The 14,813-nt window shown below is 34.5% G+C and overlaps 1 protein-coding gene across 2 annotated transcripts in view; it reads left to right on the forward strand.

Annotated features, from left to right (window-relative positions):
* Window positions 1-3,354: 3,354 nt before the first annotated feature.
* LOC106790923 (protein Wnt-1-like) overlaps window positions 3,355-14,813 on the forward strand; it is a 45,029-nt gene continuing 33,570 nt past the window's right edge. Inside the window, exons 1-2 of one of the 2 annotated variants that reach the window (XM_014756186.1) lie at window positions 3,355-3,891; window positions 4,081-4,304. In XM_014756186.1, the coding sequence (XP_014611672.1) occupies window positions 4,222-4,304 (83 nt within the window). In that variant the 5' untranslated portion in view covers window positions 3,355-3,891; window positions 4,081-4,221. The remainder of the gene's footprint in view (window positions 3,892-4,080; window positions 4,305-14,813) is intronic. The other variant, XM_014756187.1, reaches the window with a different exon arrangement.

A 14,813-nucleotide genomic window follows, 5' to 3' on the forward strand; every position in this document is an offset into this window, starting at 1 on the left:
ATTATTCATTTCATTCGTAGAAACTAATTATCTTATAATGTTTTTTAATGTCTCTTTTATTTTTTTAGGTATTAAGATTTAATCAATTATTATATTATATATTGAATTAATTTTCATTTTATTTTGTTTTAGGATATGATTAATTCCAATGCATTTGTAAGTATTGGATTTTGATCTAAAAAAGGAACACTCTTTCGATGCACATTCATTGGATCTTTACAAATCTAAACTAATCTTTCTTTTTTCTTTTTTCAGGTTCGTTTCCAGTTTTTTTTCAATGGGTAGCGAGTAAATTCTTTCTTTGCGAGAAGAAAGGTTTACTTCAGGGATGCAACCCTGCCCACGCGAGCCTTGATTCTATCTTACCTCCAAGGATAGAATCATGTCCTTACCTAAAACTCCACCTAAATCAAACGATCCTATTTTTAATAATTTGTTGGCAGGATGAATTCTGGAAACAATGCAACACTCCGTTCAAGAGAAAGAAGAAACGTATCAAAAGAGGACTGAGTTATGGTAAATGGTAGTATGTCATAATTATTTTTATATGTACCATGGAACAGCACACAATCACGGAAAGTTCTATCTTAAAAGTCTTAGTTTTTTTCTAGTTATCTTTATCAAGAATAACCATGGAGACGATGCAAAATTCCGTTCAAGAGGAGGAGGAGGAAGTGGACTAGAAAAAGTCTGTGAGTATTAGTAAATGGTAATAGAAAATTATTATAGAAATTAATTGAAGTATTTTAATCTGTTTATTGTTTTCCTCATAGCATTCCTCATGAATGATAGTTTTTTTTAATGTATTTTAACTTTATTTAACATGGATCAATCCAAAATTACATACACTTATTTTTATTGCACTATATTTTAGGTAGATTGGAAAATTATTATATTGAAAATATTCATAATTTGTAATCTCCATATGTGTATTTATCGAAATTATATTAAAGTGTGTTAGTTTTCAATAAAATCCATCGATGGGACTTGCAATTTATTCAGATGCACTTCTCGTTTTCTATTGGTGTTTAATACTCAAACATTTCTCTCTATTCTCGTTTAATATTTTAATGGTTTTTAGATGAAACTCTTAGGGTGGGGCCTAAGAGTAGAGCTCATAAAAAACGTTCTCGGGGTGATCATTTTCTTTGGTTTCAATTTAATTCGGATGGGGACATCTTCAGGATGCACATCCCTCGTGGGTCTTCGGAAGCTGTTACCTCCTCGTGGTTAGACCCGGGCAATGGTGTTTTACTTTCAGCATAATGTTTAACATATTTTATATGCTAAACATTCCATTGCAAGTAAAACCCAGCCAAAGACCGCTTACCATAATCATTATAATGATTATTAGTTTCTTTCATTTTAACAAGTAACAACCTATAGGGTAGTGAAAAGTAATAGGTTAATCGTTCATAATATATAAACAATTGGTAAATATTTTTATTTTTTTCTGCTGTTGCAGTTCTATGCTCAGTTTTTTGTGCTAAAAATATTGGTATCTGAACTTGAATTTCTCCATGTAAGAGAAAACTATATTATCGACGTTAGTAAAACTTACGACGGTAACATGGGGTTGACTGTAGAAAAGATAGACCCTAATGTTGCCGATCGAATCTTTGTATCCGTTGATTTAAATTGATCTTATATTTCTTATTATCAACTGAAAATAAGGAACAAACTGCACTCAAACTGCACTTAATATTTTCGAATTAGACTGTATTAAATAGTGTTACTATGTAAGCGAAATAAAATATAGTTTTAATAACTTGTTACAAGATGTCGGTTGTTCCTACTACTTTTTGAATAGTTATCTTAAAAACTTGTTAAAATAGCAACAAATGTTTGTAAATTTTATTACGTAGGTATTAAACATTACAACACTTTGAAAAAATTTCCAAAGATCTCCAATCTCATTTTTTACTTTTACAAGAAACGAACACTAATCTTTGCTATGCAATTATTAAAATTAATTTCATATTGAATCATGGTTAATGCAATTTGAATAAACATCCTTGTAATTTCTTTTACAAAAATATTATTAACAATTCAACAGCTTTGCTTTTTATATTTGTCTTTTTTCTATTCATCATAAATTAATCGTAAATAAATGAAATAAAACTTAAAACTATAGGTAATGAAATTTTTATAATATCTGTTGTTTTTAAAAAGAATTTTTTTTTTTCTAATAATATATTTTACAATATAATTTATATAATTTGTCTATGTGATAAATTGTAACAAACGTCTCTCTTTTTGTTGTTTCATCGCACGAACTCGTTTTAATTTTGTTAGACTATTACGCTATGTACATATACAGAAATACTTTAATCATAAAATAGAAATTAACGAAAAGTTACTAAAAGGAAAATAATCATTTATATAAACATTCGATGGAAATTTGACAGATTACGATTAAATCACTCCGTACCATCAATGGTGATTTCAACAGCGTAGATGGAACTCTTACGAAATCGTTCCTATAATACAAACGTAACAAATATGATAGATAAAAGAGAACTGCAAATATATTCTTTTATATGATTGATCAAAATAAAAATGTTAAAAAGTAATATTGAAGAAATATTAATTATGATATATTCAATATTAAAACTTCATTTTTGCTCATTGAGTTAAAACAGATTATCTCTCATAATCCCAATTAATAACAATTCTTTCGTTAAAAACTTCCGTATGAATAAACATTATTAAATTAATATCGTTTTCTATTGCCAAAAACGCATTTCCAAATCGTAATTTGTTACATGACATACGATCGATTGTGTTTAAAAATAGAAAAATATTAATTTCTAAAAAATCATGTGTATTTAAATGAATCACATGTACCAATTATATTGTCAATATAATTATACGCTGCCAACCATTTTTTAAATTAATTTATATTCGACAAAAAAATATTGATAAGGAAAATAAAAATTATCTAATGAAATGTTAAAAAGCGAATAAGAGCGTAATGAAATAAACGTTAAATCAGTGCTGAAATTTGATAAGGAACAAATTGTGTGTGAAAATATAACAAAATGAGAATTATTTAGGCCGTTCGTTCATTCGAAAAGGTATAGGTTTGTGAAGCCATTAAGAGAAAACCGAAGTACCGTATAAAACGGTCGCGATGCACCGCCGAAATGTCTAATTAACGGAAATTCGATGATTCCCCCACCGTCGTTGGTAAAGCCAATCGGTGAGTCGTGGCCAGTTGATAAGACACGCCCAGTCACGCGCGGCCGCCAGCCCTCCGCCTCCGCGTCCGCCCTCCCCCGGCCCGCCCCGGTTCCACCACTACTGCCATCTCCCCAAGCACCAGCTCGCGTCGCACCGCGCCAAGCTGTTGCCCTTTTCCTCGTGACTAACCGGCCACAGTTCGTGGGCGAACGTTCACCGAGTGTCGTCTCGCGTTCTCGTTTTCGAACGGAGGTTTCGTGTTCCTTCTCATCCTCTTCCTCGTCGTCGTCATCGTCGTCGTCGTTGTCGTTCAGCGAATTCCAAGCGACCCCTTCGATCGTCAAACTTTATTCTTTTGTTCCTGCTTACTATCGCATATTTCTCCTCCCCTTTTTTATTCCTTCTTCCATTTCCTATTCCATACCCTTTACCTTTTCCTTCTTTACCTAAACCCTCTTCTTAATCCTTCTAAATCCTTCCATTTTTCTCCCGTGCATTTTTTTGTATTTTTCTAACGCCAATTAACAGGGTAGGAGGAAGCCCATAGGTGAGAGAAAGTGTGTGCACCATGTGTCCGGCAATGTCGGGGGCGTAAAGAAAAATGTAAGAAGAAGAAGGAAAGGGGTACGTTATCGAGAAAGACCGGAAAGTAAGAGCGGAAAGGCTCGTAAGCGTTCCCTTAACTAACAGACGCCCCATACTCGACGAGTAAGTCAGCTTTGTGGATAGACAGAAAACAGAGGAGATAGATACGTTAAAAAAAGAAAGAGAAAGAGAGAGAAGAATAGAAATAGATAGAAAGGAAAAAAGAAAGATTAATAGAGAAAGAAAAAGAGATAATATAATGCAAGAAGTTTGAAGAAAAAAACAGTTAGTGCATTTAATCATTTTCTTCAGGAATCCCTCTCTCACAGATTTTTCTTCGGTGTCAGAAGTTTCTGTGTGTTGGGGGATTTGTTCTTCTTCTGCAGAAGAGAACACGATCAACTTTATCGTCTTCTTCATTATTGGAATCGTTTTTCTTCTTCATCCACGAAGATGAGAGGCCTTGTATCAAGCAGCATATTCAGCTTACTCGTTCTGCTTTTTGCATGGCAAAACGGAACGCGGGCTAATTGGTGGTGAGTCTTACTAATCGCTTTTAATCCTACATATTATATCGGACGATTTGAATAATCATAGAGTTTTCTTACTTTTTTTTATATTATATTGCCTGTTTCATTCACTCAGTTATATGAATGTTATTGAATTTTCAGAAAGAAATTAAATTTTTACACAAAAATTTTGAAATAACACTAATTTATTTCAACTAAAGATCGAATGAGATACGTTATATTTAATTGTAAGATTTATTTTGTTAGCATTGATAATTTCAGTGCTTGTGCGAATCAATTTAAATCTAATACATAGTATATATTTATAATTATGTGACTGTGTTTATGGTGTTTTATGAATATATTGTAATTATAATCTGAGAGATATTTTAAATAATAAAAAAAATACATTTCATATATATAAGATTTCGTATAAAAAAAATGTTGAAAATATGATATTATATTTAATCGAAATGATTTCTCCTAGAATAAGAAATATTTATTATAGTTTCCGTTTTATTGTTTTACTTTTTCGCAGGCATATCTTATCGCTTGTGAATATTTTAAAATTAAATAAAAAAAAATAAAACATAAGAATTAAAAATCTCTTATCACAGAGGATTAACATAAATTGAAATTTCAACTGAAAAATGAATTTTGATCGTGATCTATATTTTGTGAATACAACTCGATTGCCATTCTTTTCATTAGATTTTCAAATGTTTCTCGTCTCATCCACCAATAACAATAACGAGAGAAAAATTCTCATCCTATAATATTAAAGTTTAAATAAAAACAACAATTATTACGTGCTTTTATCTCGAAAAAATGATTGATGGGATCGATATAGTTGCATAGCGGCTAATACAAAATGAATTTCATCCATTGGAATCAATGCATTTTCTATTGGAACAAAAACAAATATTATATTGATATCAAAAATCACAGGATACCTTTTACCCCTTGTTTACAATTTTTTTTGTACTTTTTTATTCACTTGTTATTAAATAATTTGTTAATAAATAGTTACAATTAATTTTTCACTTTTTAAATATGTGTTAATATTAACACTTATATAATATACTATCGTACTTATTATTTTTTTTACTTGTAATTATAGAGAATACTGTTCACATGCAATACATATTTCTTTTTTTTTTTTCTTTATTTCTCGATAAAAAGGAGAACATAATCGATACAATGAATATATATCCATTTTTATTGTCGTTTCCCTTCGAGTTACTCACTCGGTACGGAGCGAATTTCCTAGGTCGACCCTTTTCCTTCGATATTATCAATGTTTCATTCCTTTTACCGGTATAGTAATACAATCCCTTCGTCAAGTTCCCTTTACATTTCATATGTAAGGTTCGGCAAAAATGTCATAACGTAAATTCATTGAAAACCAGTCGGTAGAAAGGGATTAAATCATAATTCTATAGGATGATACGAAATTGTTCGAAAAGCGTGATCGAGATTAATGTTCTCTTATCTCGCGGCCGAACCATAATGCAAAGAGATCGGGTAACGAGTAAGAAACGTGGACAATGACCTATTCCAAGTCCGACGACAGAACGCAATAAAACACGGTCGGACGAGTTCTCCAGGCGCTCGAGGAATATCTCGAGGAAGAATTTCTTTCTGTATGTATGTGTGTATGTGTACGTATGTGAGTAGGGAGAAAGAGGAGTGTATGCTGCATCCTCGCTCGTATTTCCTGCATTCATATTATTATTACGTTGGTTGTCGAACGAGTCCTAGAATTAGTACTAAATTGCTTATGTATGTACCTACCAACGATAGAATCATAAAATCTGTGTTCATTAATCGCTCGCTAATTTTGAGGACTTGTTAACAAAAAATTCGTATATATCTTTATGATAATTCTTCTTTTGGATAATTTTAAATAAACTATTTGGATGTGTTCATTCTGTGTATATTTTTAATTAAATACGTTCGTTTACCAATGTTGCAAATATTAACGCCAAGAATAAAAATCTATCATTTATAATTTTTTTTTCGAAAACAATTCTATTTATAATAAAATTCCAAATAATTTCATTTTCCGATAAGATATATCTATAAAAATTAAAATGTTTAATGCATGATATATTTATATTTTTAATAATAAATAATATTAATTTTTTACTAATCACTTTTTCGATATCGTTTAGATATATATGTATTATTTGAAAAAGAATTAACATGCACTAGAAATGGTATAGCAAGTTTTAAAAATATGAAAATTGAATAAAAGACAGTGGAACAAGCGGAATACGTGTTTTTTTCTTGTTCATAAATAAAAGGATTAGAAAAAAAGTATTCGATGTAGATGAGAGAGAAAGAGAGAGAAAGAGAAAGGGGGTAAGAATGCATTTCCCTGTTAAGTCAGAAGAGGGCTCGTTCGCTTATTCGCTTGCGTTCGAACGCTGAAGCCCCGCTGACAGTGCTAATACTACACACTCGTGTTTACACAACTATATTACCCGTAACGGGTACGGCGATGTGATGCGCACCCCTGCCAGGCATGCCTTTTCAAACCCTAGGACTCCCTCGATGGGCCACCATCGCGTTCATTGAAGGAGAGATAGAGATAGAGATAGAACACGGTTCCGATCACGAGGAATATATTTTTCCCACCAGCTGCTAACCACCCCCAAAAAAAAATTCTCGATTAATCGTACACCAACCGGTAATTTTGTTTTTAGTAACCACTTTTATATTCTCTCTTTTCCCCCTTTGAAACATCGGGTATGGTGCAAGTCATTGAATGGGATATGCTTAAAACGTTCACTCCTTCAAATTTACTAATTCGTAACTGTTTAAAGGAAGTTTAGATAAGGTTAATGTTTTTCGTATGTTACAATCTAACTCATCCAATAGATTATTGCAAAGTAATAAATATTAATGCAAGTTTATATAATTTTATCCTCTATAAAATATATTATATTTGGCTAATAATTACTAATATTATACTTATACTATAAATATTGTACTTAGCTAATATAAATATATCGATTTGTTTCACTGTTCTTTTTATCTTTCTTTAAAAAAATAAAATATCGTGGACATTTTTTTCAGGTCGATCTACGAAACTAAGGCTTTTTTTTTTTCGACACATGAGAATACTTCATCAATGTTCAACGAGGAAAATCAAATATCCTCGAACGTAACTTTAGCCATTTTTTCGACCAATCGGGAGGAATTTACGAAGAACGTCGTTACAGTACCTACTATATTCGTTACTTTTATGATATGACGAGATCGTATTACGGATCTCTTTATTCCTGTTATATGAAAAATACGAGCGAGGATCACAAGGGGGAGGGATATGGGAAATCGTTTATAGTTCCACGCTTGTGTCCTATATTGTATACGAAAATGGCTCCATAAAACGTGCCTACGTCCTACGAATCTCTTTTCGTATTAACTCTCACACGTAACTGTACGCAAGTTTTCATTCTTTGTTCTTCTTTGTTAAATTCGTCATCTCTCTCTTTCTCTTTTCCCTTCCTCTATTCTGTTATTTATGAGAAACGCAGGTTTTTCTCGTTGTATTTCAATTCGAGAAGGATATCTTACATTAGCAATACGCATAAACCATTTCTTCCCCCATTTTTCTCTCGAAGGGTGAACGAATGGCTAAGGCTTCGAAGGTTTTTCGTAAAGAATCGATCGAAAGCACCGGACGACTATGACTATGACAATGACAATGACAACGGGAACAATAATAACGAGGAAGCGTACCTTTAGCTCATTTCCCGCGGGTTACGATCGCACGTTAACAACGGAAGGGCCTTTCCACCAGTCCGCGATTCGCCCGCAAATACCTCGCAATACGAGGATATGCTTGTTTCTTCTACGTGGAACACACATACGTATATCCGTGTATACATATATATGAGCATTATACCGCTCATAGTCAGACTCGACTAGTAGTTACGGCTGGKATGATGTAGCCAGTAAGAGAGAAAGAAAAAGAGAAAGAAAAAGAGAAAGAGATAGAACACACTCCCTAGAGAGCTCAAGAGAAAGAGAGGGAAAGAAAAGAGGATATGAAAGTTATGAGGAGGGGGGGGTGGGGAGACAGAGGCCGGTTATCGCGCTGAGGTCGGCCCGTTAATGCGACTTTTAATCGCCCTCGTAAAGGAACGCCGATGCATAACGCGGACCAGCCAGATTCGCGACGGCAGCATCGCCAGCAATAAACTTTTTTTATCTATCTCTTTCTATATTTCATTTCTCGCGAGACTTCATCGCTCGAACTTTCCCCACTTCTCGTCTTCGACTCCTTTATCGGCAGTTATAGTTACGAGCGTGATATCCCACTACTTCTCTCATTTTATGGAGATATCTTTATTTCTGTCTTTTCCTTTTTCTTTTGTGTACTTCAATATTCATTACTATTGGGAATTATAAACAAAAGTAATTAAGGATATATCTGTGTGAAGGATAACAGTATTCCCAGGAAAATCATACGACAGAACACATACTATGTAATTGCTACGGAAGTTATGATCGTCCCTTTCACAAATACTTTCCAACCAGTCTGGGATAAGATTCCTTTGCAAAATAAAACCTTTCTCTGGTATCTATTCTTTTTACAGAGATAAATATATATATATATAGATATGTACACGAAAGATGCCATGTTGCAAAGAGAGAGAGAGGTGATGTCTGCAGTCCGATATTCGGATAATACCCCTACCTCATTCAATATTTCTCATTCGACGTCAAAACGTTCCTTTTGCCTCTCCGTTCTCCTCCTACCTCAACCCCGTTGTTTCATTTTGCCTAAAAAATCTCCGACAAAGGGAGCTACTTTGAGAGAGAGAAAGTCTGCCTTTGGGAACTCTTCGGACAATGTTTTCTTTCGTCCCAAGATATCTTACGTATATTGTCATAAGCATAACGAAGAGACCGCCAGACAGATACGAGATTCCTTTCTCCCTCCTCTCTTACTCCTCTTCTTCTTCCTCTATCCAGGGCTCGCCATTTCCTTTCCCTCGCTTCGTCCTTATCCTCTCGCTCTCTTCTCAGTCTATCTCTTTTTCTCTTCGAACCCCCCCCCTCTCTCTTGTTCTCTTACTTTTTCTTATTTCCACTTCGAAGTTCGCTGCTCGCGCTAATCTAAGCTTCTATCCTTATCGGGAAGAGATCGTGGTCGTTTTCCTTTTCTATTTTCTATTCCTATTCATTTTCGTGAAATTCTATTTTGATCGATCGATAATTATATTTCTTTATTTAATTAATATACGAATTATCGAGGAAAAATTGTTACGTCAATTTCGCATCCAAAAATGTACGATCACATTTTTCTTGTTCTTTTTTGTTTGGTTATATTATATTATGTGACTCGATTAGATTGAAATCAATGGGAAAATTATGTAAACGAAACGATGACTTTTCAATCAACTCGTCCGTCCACTCCTCCTCATTTATTCTTTTTTTCTCGCGCAACAAAAAGTTCCGGCTTATTTGAAAAGGGTTGTGCAAATCGAATGATCGTGGAAGTCCAGTGTTCTCCAACCTCAGCTTGCGTACCCTATTGTGTTCCATCGGACTAAATGAATGCCCTAACGCAACGTTTACTCGCCTTCGCTTCCGTTTGCTAGCCTTTACACGAACCGCGAACTCGCGCTTTTAAATCAACTACATTGTGCCTGTATGTTTATATACATACATACGATATACATACATACTATTCCAGCTGCCTACGCCTCGAGCGTTTAACGATCGTCGACCTACCGATCGTCCTGATTCGATAATGCAACTTTGATTTTTACGCACAGACCAATCATGTGCGAACGATGAAACATTCCTTATTGGTCTACGCTCTCAAATATATGCTTTTAAAAAAAAATATTACATTACCTACATCATAATCAAAAGTTTTCGTTATTATTACGGTTGATTAGCTATTATTTGAGTTTTATAAAGCGAGAAATTTAAATTAAACATACGTTTACTTCTCCCCTTCCCCATTATTCTTATTCTCATTCTCATTTCGGAAAACCAATTTTTCTCCTTATTTTTCTTCGTTCATTTTTTTTGTTCTCCTTCAACGATGAATTATTTTCGAACGTTTCTACGGTAATTTAGTGGTAGCTAGCGAACGATGGAATCATTGATGATCGTTCGCCATATATCACCAACGACGGGATATTATATCTCGTTATATACGTACACGCAAACCTTATACATACATACGTTCATTCGTTCGTTCGTAGTGACGGACGTCCATTATTAGCACACTTCGATAGCATTCGATGTAACGGCGTATGTGGAGCACGGTTGAATGTAACGCAAGGAACAGCAGATGCATAACTACAGAATCGCATCGATCATATAACTTGGTCCCGTAGGCGATGTTGACCGTACCGTTGCTTTGTTCTCTTCTCTTCTCTTCTCTTCTCTCCTTTCTCTATCCTTCTCTCTATCTTTTTTTTTTGTTCGATCAAACCCGTGACTTTTCTCACTAAATCATCGAAACTCTATTCTTGAAGTTACCAACGCCACTTCTGATCATATAATTCAACTTTTATTGATATTACTTGAAACTAAAATATTGTATATAAAAAATAAATAAAGTAACTTGTTATGATTCGATATTTTGATAATCATAAAGATATACAAAGAAACTTTTAGGTATGAGAGAATGATTTAAGAAGAGTATCCAAACAAGTTTTAAAAAGTTTTACCTTCTTTAAATTCTGCAATGATTGTTCTTTGAAATTTCTTTTATCTAAAATGTAACAAATTATCATATATATGATTTAAACAACTTGCGTGTAATATACGTCTTACTTGGTGAATAAATATAATAAAAGAAACAAAATGCAAACGTAAAGAGAAAAAAGAAAGAGATGGAGAAAGATCTTCGAATAAAAATCGATCGTTTAATTGTAAGGTTAATTGTACTTTTCCGTGTTTGGGACTATGTGCTGAATGCGTAAGTTAGATCAATTTTGAGATTGATCACTAATTTTGTTCGTTAAAGGTGTCTTTCGTGTCATGTCAGACCATGAAGAACTGTTGGCGACGCACACTTGTTGAACGCGTGGTTTATCTTCGGCCATAGATCACACAGGGCGCCGCACGTCTTTTGCTACTACTACTACTACTACTACTACTATAACTACTATACAACTATCACTACTACGTTTCTCTTTTTCACCCTCTTTTTTCAACTCAGGTTAACTTCTCTCTCTTTCTCTTTTTCTCTTGCACGCGTTCCTCCTTCTCCCTTGACGATTTCCACGATCTCGCAGTTCATTATACGACACTCGAGTCTTCAGATTTCTTCCCGAGAGGAGAAAATAACTATTCCACTATTCGATAGATTCGCAAAGTAAAGATTCTTGGGAAACATTTACATATTTTTCATTACTTTTTAAGATAACACTTTGTTTTCATCGATATAATTAACCTAACTTTATTTTTATTTCAAATGTTATTCTTGTAATTAAATAATACATTATGTATCATTATCTTATTGTTAAATATTATTGTAACATAATAATTGAATTTTTGGTCAAAACTGTTGTTACATAAATGTATATATAGATACATTTATAAATAGACGTATCAATATATACATTTTTCCGCTTATAAATACTTGATGTAAAAGCTTTCGATTTGGAGTAAACGTAGTTACAACGCAAATCATACCAGCTGAGACCCTTACTATCGCGGAAAAACCATGAGACGGCTTGTATATTTCAAATAAAGCGATGCTTCTCGTTCTTCATATTTCATGTTTCGTTTATTCGACCTCGGAGGAACGTACTCGGCACCAAGACATAATAAACGCGATGTCTCCCTGTTTTTTTCCATCTGCTTCTCTTTCTCTCATTTCCACCCTCGATCTCTCTTTCTCTTTCTCTCTCTCTCCCCCTCTTCCCTATCACCCTCTTCCTCCCCTAACAGCAGCTAAGCTCCTCTTCCAGTCTTTCCACTTTTTCTGCTAGCTTCGTCTCACCATCTCTCCCTTTTTCTCTTTCTCCTTTTCGCGTCTTCGTCCTTTTAACGTTTTCCTTTTCCTCTACGAAGAGCACGGAATGTGTCTTTCTCTTTCTAAAAGAGCTTAGTCGCATGTCAGTTTTATTTCTCCCTCGTCTACTCGTTCGTATTGGCTGGGCAGGCGGTGTTACCCGTGTGGTATCTCGGTTACCATAAATTACGATGGTCCTTTTATTTGCACAAAGCCACCGAACTTAAGTAACTAGATCTGGAGGTCCTGACTCCTCCGCACGAGGGGGTTAAACGTTCCTTCCTCCTCGTCGACTGCGATACGCAAGACTGACCCGCCCTCCGAAAAGCCACCCTTCTTATCCACGGCCACCACCCTTCTCTACCCGTTTCTTTCGATCTGTGTGTGCATGTGTCTGCATTTGTGTCTGGCTATGCTTATGTATGTTTCGTCGAAGCCAGATGCAATTGCGTTGTCCCATGGGGAGCAGAACTGAGGAGAGCACAACCGCGGACTCCTAGCTGGACCAAGGGCTCTACCATAATGGCAATTTGAATAATGTAGAGAAAAGAGAATGAAACAAAAGTAAAAGGAATGAGTTATCGGAGAGAGAAAGAGTGAGAGAGAGAGATAAAGAGGGATAGGATTTTAATTTCGATCGGATCCTTCCAGAAAAAATATCAATGTTACTGAAAATGAATAAAGATAACGACGTAAAAAGGATATATATACATTGTATTTCCTTATTCGTTCACTTTAATCATCATAATTTAGCAAGATTTTAATTTAAGTGATTCAATTTTCTGTGAGAGTATAAAGTATATATAATATAAAAGCTGTGTCTGATCTATTTTGATTTACTTGATTTTTAGGAAAAAAAAAATCGAAAGTTGAAATTCTCGACTCGTATTCCAGAAAAATAGAATAGTATATCCTTCAGAGAGAGTTCTATTTACTGTCTTACGTAAAAGGGTAGATAAACGAACAAGTAGACATTTTCAAACGAGCAAACGAAAAGAAAAAAGAAAGCTAAATCAGTGCTCTTAGTTTTTTCCCGTTTGATTCGATTCGTACCCTTATTCCTACCAAATTTCCTACTAATTTGATCGACCGTTTATCGGCTGTGTGACATGTCCCATACTCTGACTAGGGGAAGAGAAATAGAGATAGATAGATAGATAGGTAGATAGATAGATAGATAGAAAGAGGGAGAGATAGAGAGAAAGAGAAAGATAGGCGGGAGAGAGTGAAAAAATCGTTCAGGGTCTACAATCCCGTGGCCGAACATAAATTAGCCGTGGCTTAAAGCCCGCCCTAATCCATCATAAATAACTCCGTGCGTGCAGATGCGTGTATGTGCATGCGTACGGGGATTCCGTCCCCCTAAATTATTTCGAAAAGATTCGCAGTATACTAGAAAGAGAGAGAGAGAGTAATGTAGCAGTAGTAGTAGTAGTAGTAGTAGTAGATTCGCATAACTTGAATGTGTTGCAAAAGTTTTGACCTACACCTACACAAATTACTTACATTTTTTTCCTCGACTATATACTTGAAATATGTGTACGTACCGCGTATTAGTTTTTCTGTCTCTTTCTTTTTCTCTCTTTCTATCTCTATCTATCTATCTATCTATCCATCTATTTCACAAGTGCGTACACGCGCGCACATTCAACTCGCGTCGACGAACTCGGGCGATCGCGTGTCGAGGGCGCGAGACTTCTCGAACTTCTTTTTTCAACGGTGTCAAGCATTGAAAGAGACGTATATATATCTCCATTAACCTTTTTCATTCTCGAATAAAGACTACGTTTCTTTTCTTTCTTTCTTTTTTTTTCTTTTTCTCTTTTTCTGCTTTTCTCGACTAGCTCGAAGGTATCTCTCGTTCTCCCTCGTATTCTCATTGATAGCGACCTCCGAAAGAGGAATAATAGTTATATATACAGTGTACACATACAACACGCACATACATATATGTACGCATCCGTGATAATATTTGGTGGAAATGGAAATTGTATAACCCCGTCAGCTACATCGTTAAAAACCTGCTTTCAAATTGTTTGACTTTGTGATCTGTATATTGAGATGTTCTCTTTTTCAAGCACACAAATTGTTTGTTTCTGTAATTGATCCAATCATCGAACTTTGTTTAGATTAATTTTGTGAAAATGAAAATTTATCTTGATTTCGAGATCATTCATAATTGATTTGAATTATTTTAAATCATAAAAATAATAATCATTCGTCTCTATCAATCCTAACTTATCAGCTCCGAATTTGTTCAGCTTTCTGAATGAGATCTGAGTTTGTGTTTAACTTAGATTTCGAATTATCGTATTTTTTTTGTATTATCTTTCTTCAATTTATTCGAAAACCTGATCGATTCGGGTTATCTAAATTGTCGCAATGCCTGTTATTTTCGAAGACTATTCGAAACAGTTAAATAAATCAGGTTACATCGGGTCAAGGTGAATCCTCTGGGACAATTGTTATCTTTGAGACCGTTTCATTGCTGTCCTGCTCAATAAGATCTATACTACTTAGATCCGATCTTTGATAATGTTGAA

The sequence above is a fragment of the Polistes canadensis genome, unplaced genomic scaffold, assembly GCF_001313835.1.
Source record: "Polistes canadensis isolate GaletaPanama2010 unplaced genomic scaffold, ASM131383v1 scaffold_269, whole genome shotgun sequence".
Lineage (NCBI taxonomy): Eukaryota > Metazoa > Arthropoda > Insecta > Hymenoptera > Vespidae > Polistes > Polistes canadensis.